This window comes from Nicotiana attenuata, chromosome 9 (genome assembly GCF_001879085.1).
Source record: "Nicotiana attenuata strain UT chromosome 9, NIATTr2, whole genome shotgun sequence".
Taxonomy (NCBI): domain Eukaryota; kingdom Viridiplantae; phylum Streptophyta; class Magnoliopsida; order Solanales; family Solanaceae; genus Nicotiana; species Nicotiana attenuata.
The window spans coordinates 43282692-43289240 of NC_031997.1; the positions used below are offsets into that span (position 1 = coordinate 43282692).

A 6549-nucleotide genomic window follows, 5' to 3' on the forward strand; every position below is an offset into this window, starting at 1 on the left:
ACAATTTATCTATTGAAGATATTAATTTTTTATTTTTCTTTATTCTGAGTGGTGGATTCCCTTATTGAAGATGTTATTTTACGTATGCAAATTTATTTTTATCATACAAAAATGATGTAGTTCTCTAGTGAAAATGTTGATTTTACTTATATTGTTAATAATAAGGGGGTGATTCCTTCTTTAAAATGCTAATTACATTTGCTTCTTGATGTCTGATATGTAATTTTCATACAACAATAACAACAACAACATACCCAGTGAAATTTCATAAATAGGATATTTGAAAGAGTTGTAATTTTCATATTTGCAAATAAAAAATGCCTACTAATTAATTGGCCGAATAAATTAAAAAACAAAAAATGAAATGAATAAATGTTCTGAACAAGAATTGGTTCGAAACTATCCTAAATTCTAAATCCGCCTCTACATGGAACTATTTTAAATAGATGATTCAGAAAAGAGGCACGAGTTACAAAAAGAGGATTAAATATTAGTGCTTTTACGTTTCGCTCTAAAGCATGGAAATAAAAGCCTAAAGGACAACAATTTTACGTCACAGGTCAACTTCTGCATGCTACTTGAAATATGCATTATTTCTGCCCATGAACAAATCTCGCAAAAGTTTTGGTATTTTCATAAAAATCGTGTATAGTCAAACTAAGACATAAAATAAAACGGACGGAGTAATTCACTTTAGGTGTCTTGCGATCCTAAATTTCAGTGATAACTGTATGCTTGCACAAATCTGATGACACGAGCTGATCAGTTGTGTAAAATTAGCTCCTTATCAAAAAATTATGTAAAATTTTCTGAAAATATGATATGTGTGATTTAAAATAAAATATTCTTGCTGTTTACTGATAGTACGGCATAAACACGATACCCTAAATAGAACGTTAACGCAACGATTGGATAAAATATCATTTTTATTGCTAGTATGAATTACAGAATATAATCTAGCCAACACAGCCAGCAGCCTCTCTATATATAAGTAGCAAGACAACTATTTCATCCTTTTGCGTACATTTACAAGAGAAAGCTTACACGAAACATGAGTAAGAATTAACTTGTGCACAAACACATTAGGATATTAGGAAAAAGAAGAGGAATGACAAGAATTGGTGCGTAACTATACTAAAATCACTGCCAATTCCAGAAGTGAATGGTATATTTTAGGCTTTCACAGTTTGCAGCTTGGGTATGTTTTCTACTTTAGCTACACATGTATTATCATGCGGACACGACGCTACGTGTACTTTATCTGAACAAACTAGTAAACCAAGCTTCACAATATCAATAATCTGTTCCTGTGTTAGTTCTGGGAACTTCGTGTTATTCATCTTCTCATCCACCACTATGACTGCTGGCTTTTGTATCTCTGGAAGTTTCTGCTCTTTTAGGTTTGCCTTCTCTTTTTTGTTGTATACTACATATAACACTATTTGGACAATACCAAGGAAGAATCCCAATACGTTTGGAGCCTATAAAACATAAGAAGGAAACTACATATATAAGATCCAAGATAAATAGTCTACGTATGTAAACATAGCGTAAATGTAGAAAAGTGGTTTGAGAAATTGAAAATAGAACTTACAGCAATGTTAATGTCTTTAAGTAGAAGACCATAGAAGAACCACATCACTGCACTTAACGTGAGAAACACTGACAGGAGTAATGGCATGTATTCCACACTCTTTGTTTTTATAACTTTTCTCTGCATAAAGTGAGAAAAATCATGAGCATTATATATATTCGTGCGTGGAAGTAAAATAGAGAAGACGACCACGTTTTGAAATATTTGTATGTAAAAGCTCACCACAATGCCTAAGGGTGCTACGAACACACACAAGGAAAACACAAGGCAAATCCATCCAACAACTTGTCCACGAACTGCTCCTTTGAACAGAAATTGGGTAACCAGAACTATAGCACCAAATCCACCCACCACTGATAATAGGAGCATTTTCACAGTTTGGACCTGTATTAAGTAAATTTTGAAAATCAAAAGTTACATTTTCTTGCTATTGGAAAGGAAACAAAGGAAAAAGAAATTTTTGGTAAAAAAAGGTACTTCACGTGATATCATGTTAAACCTTACCCTAGCCTTTTTTGGTGCGTAGAAAAGGTAGAAACCGACGTAGATAGTTTCAATGAAGACCCCAAAAGTGTTTATAGTAATGAGAAGTGTCGTGTTGGTCTTGAGAAATGCATAGTATATCCAAAGCATGGAACTAAATAGAGCAACCACATAAGGAATCGATTGATAGCCTTCAGTTGATTTCTTCTTGTAGATTCTATAAAACGTGGGCCTGTAAGTGTGAAAGTATGAGTGTTAGTCAGATTAAAAAAACCAAGAAAACTGAACATTTTCAAAATTATAAGCAAGTGGAAACTCACAGTGGAGAAAGGAACACAATGAACGAGACGATGTTACCTGCAATTACAAAAGAAAAAGAAAAGAGACGATGAGTTTAACCTCGAGGATGAAAGTTGATAGTTAAGGAATTCAGTCAGAATATTTTACATTTAAGAAGCAAGAAAGAAAAAGAGGCTTTATTTACCAAGGACACCAAAAGCAAAAGCCCAGTGACCAGAAATACCCGCCATCTCTTTTTTAAGTAAGTTTCTAGCCAAGAATTGCAAATTTCTAGCACTCGATCGGTCTCTCACCTAAAATGCTAGAGTTGCAAAAGAGTAGCAAGTTTTAATTTGTACTTGGCTGTGAAATGAGGAAGGCTAGGTTGACATATTTATACAAGCAAGGAATGGGAAGTAGATAGATATGCAACAGTTAAAAGATCCTTTTATTTTATTTGAAAAATATATAAATTAAAAGTGCAAAAAAGCACTCAGAGGAGTGAGGGTGCAATAATGGCAATATCATCAAAATTCAAGGGTCCCAGAACACTTCTTTATTATGTCATCCCCCAATCCTTAGTAGCACTTAGACCTACAAGTTACAGCTCATCATGCTTTTATTTTCTTAAAGGTGTTTGATTTTCTATTATTATTTTCTGTACGAAGTGAGCCCCAAATCAGCAAACAAAAATCAGTCCAGAAATGATGGAGGGGCCAATTAAAACTTTGGATTTACATCAATAATAGAGTTAGGGAAATGCATCCTGGTGGGGGTTTAGGCCAATGATCCGAACCTGTATGGTATAACAATAACATACCCACTATAATCCCATAAGGGGAGTCTGAGTAGGATAGTACGTAAGCAAATCTTATATCTATCTTGTGCATGTAGAGAAGCTGTTTCTGATAGACCATCGGCTCAAGGCAAGCATAAATACAGTTATTTAGAAAAGAAAAATGCAGTAGTAAAGAGGTCAAGGAAAAAAAAGCAGTAACAATAGCAAGCTAATAGTAAAACCGAAGTAGATGTAACATCAGGTAGTAATTAATAGCCAATCTAAGAATAAAAAAGTACGAGAATAATATTAAAATTACAGGTATGGGCCCAAAAGGAAAAACGTTAGACTACCTACTAATTTTCTACCCTAATTCTCGACCTACACACCCTCCCATCAAAAGTCATGTCCTCGGTATGCTGAAGATGTGTCATATCATGCCTAATCACCTTTCCCCAATGCTTCTTCTGCTCTTCTTGGACCTACCATTGACAACCTGTCGCACCTCCTCAATGGAGCATCCGTGCATCTCCTCTTCGTATGTCCGAACCATCTCAGTCTCGCTTTCCGTATCTTGTCCACCACGACAGCCATCCCTCTATATACCGAATATAATTCATTTCTGAACTATCTCTCATAGTGTGCCCACTATTTCTGACCCCGTATGTTACTAGTAGCAAAACAGAGAAAGACATGGAGAAGACGGAAATAATGTCTTGCCCCTCCTTCTACAAGTAGTAATTAGGCATCCCTAACTTTAAACATGGATCCAATTTGTTGTACTTATATTTGATCCTAGTGTGGGACCAAATTATGAAATTAGGATATGCTAAGCTGTAGTAAGCTTATCTAGTCCTAGTAATGTGTCATACATCTGTATGATGTACTATGGAATGAAATGGGTTTGTTAAATCTGTAAATGCTTGTGACATGTTGAGACTTAAGCCTAACATGTTTTTCTATGCAGGAGTTGGGCTTGAATTGATGCCAACTCTGTGAATTTTCTTTTTGAACATTTAACCCAAATTTTTTGATTATCCACTTGATTAGCTAAAGAAATTAACTATCTCCCCTGAATGCTCTACCCCAATAAATGTGGCACATTTGTATTATTGTATAGAGTAAAATATGTTTTTATTAAATGATCGCATGAGAAAGTGACACGTGGAGCCGAAGACAGAAGGCAGTCAGATCCGAAGGCAACGATCTCGTCTGTTACCAAAGAGAATGATACTCATAAAGGTGAAATAAATGTCTGCCACCCGGTAGTACTTAATGAAGAATATTCTACAGTATTAAGTTGTGTAATTGAGTTGATCCTTGTATCTATTACTAACTTGTTTGATTATTTGTTCTTAGCAAAAAACATAGAAAATGGCATATAACGGTGTCAATATCGCACACAACGTTGAAGTCCAAGGAAATCAGCGTCACCACGACGATTCAATCAGTAATACCCTCAACAAAGGGAATGAGGCCACGTTGGTCCATGCCGAACGGTATCCATAACATATTCGAGAGGCGACTCTTGATGATGCTGAAGAAGAGCACATCGTCGAAGTAGTAAGAATCTTGCAGGAGCAACAAGATGCCTTTATAGGCCATCTCACACGATAGGATAAGGTCATGACGGAGCTGAAGCATGCGTTGTCAGGAGCTTCTAACAACGCGAATGGACGAGGTCCAGTTCTTCCCGGTACTCCAGCAAATCAAACAACGCAGAGGGTCGACAACAACACCACGAGGGGCGAGGTCAGCTTCGATGGGGCCGGGGGGAGCGGATCCGGTGTCACACCCCAACCTCGGGAGGCGCGACCGGCGCTCAATCGAGTGAACCCAACTGAGCAAGCCTTTTGAACACTTTCTACCCAACTCACTATGACCAAGAAAACTATGCTTTCATTTATTTAGACAGTAGGAAAGATCGCACATATAACATTGCTAGTTCATTTCATATTACCACATTTAAACCAAAGTTAAGTTTCCAAGATTTCATACAGTTACAGTTTAGAAGAACTAGAGTTTAGAATTACAACACAGTTCATTGACCCATCCATCACCCGTACATAACCCACACAAACGTCTACGGAGCCTCTAAAGATGTAAAAGACAGTTATGATAATGCCGACAACAAGGTCCTGGCTATACCTCAAAAAGTGAAAATTTATAACAAAAGACATTCAGCCTAACCCCTGGAAGAAAAGGGGCTCACGAAGGTTGCTGAGTGGAGAATGCTCCACTACCTACGATCGGCACTGTCTGCTATGGAGCCACCTACATCCATTCAAAGATGTAGCACCCCCGGCAAAAGGAACGTTAGTACCATGGAATAGTACTAATATGTATAGCTAAACACCATCTCATTAGAAAGAACTACCATACAAGAACAAAGAAATCATAAGGATCAATCAAAAGCTTTAAACGATCACCACATCATCAAATAAAAGGATCATATAACTTTCACATAATTTCCATAGCTTTAGGTTGGGGCATTTAACACTGTTCATCATCATTCACAATACCACCGCTTTCTTGCGCGGAATCCGAGCACGACCCGATCGGCTAGGTTTCCTCATTTGAGACATGTATCTCAATCACAATCTCATTCTCACTTTTCGGATTCAATATCANTTGTTCCTTTTTCATTAATCATCTCATTTCAATCTTTATTTCACATATATCAATTCATAGGCACTTGGGGCCACAATTATCACATCATACTTGGCACTAGGCCACATTTCATAACTCAAGCTCTTTTTCCCCACGTTTCACATCATTTCCACTTTCAATGTTAACCTTGCAATTTAGGATAATAGGCACATACAAGAGCAATTCAAGTTGTAAGCATAGAGAAGATTTCACATAGTTTGGCATAACAATCTCAGTTTAAACTTGACTTGAAGTCTAGGCATTTCAACACATGGTTCACATTCTTCACACATCCTTAAATTACCAAGAATAGTATATTGAACACATTGAGACTCACCTTTCACATATATATTTGTAACACCAATTCATGTGAAATAACAATCAATACATCAATCAAATTTTGGTCTTACAACATTTGCATGGACACCAAAGGAGCTCAATTTCTAAGAAGAGGGGGTTTTAGCCATACATACCTCAATAGAGCTTTCCTTAAATTCTTACAAAATTCCGGAACTCTTAGCAACTTCGATCTACTTTATGAGAATTACAAGTTGAACTAAAAATTAGAGAGATGATTACGATTCTAGCTCATTTGAGTATATTATCAAGCACTAAGTGTGCATTGTGATTTTAGGACCTTTTTGGGAGAGATTTTTATCATCCTACACCCCATTTCTTATATTTTTATCTCAGAATCTCCCCATACCCTATTATCATTCATGCATGCAAGATCATCAATCCTCATACCCATGAACCCACTTGTTAA

At 36.5% G+C, this 6549-nt stretch overlaps 1 protein-coding gene across 1 annotated transcript; it reads right to left on the minus strand.

The window, feature by feature from the left end:
* Nucleotides 909-2732, minus strand: LOC109232325 (bidirectional sugar transporter SWEET12-like). Its single transcript, XM_019398057.1, has 6 exons — nt 2562-2732; nt 2398-2434; nt 2099-2309; nt 1817-1978; nt 1595-1714; nt 909-1481 (listed from the first exon to the last, which is right to left on the minus strand). Exons 1-6 carry the CDS (start codon nt 2605-2607, stop codon nt 1173-1175), a joined length of 885 nt encoding a protein of 294 aa, XP_019253602.1. The 5' UTR covers nt 2608-2732; the 3' UTR covers nt 909-1172.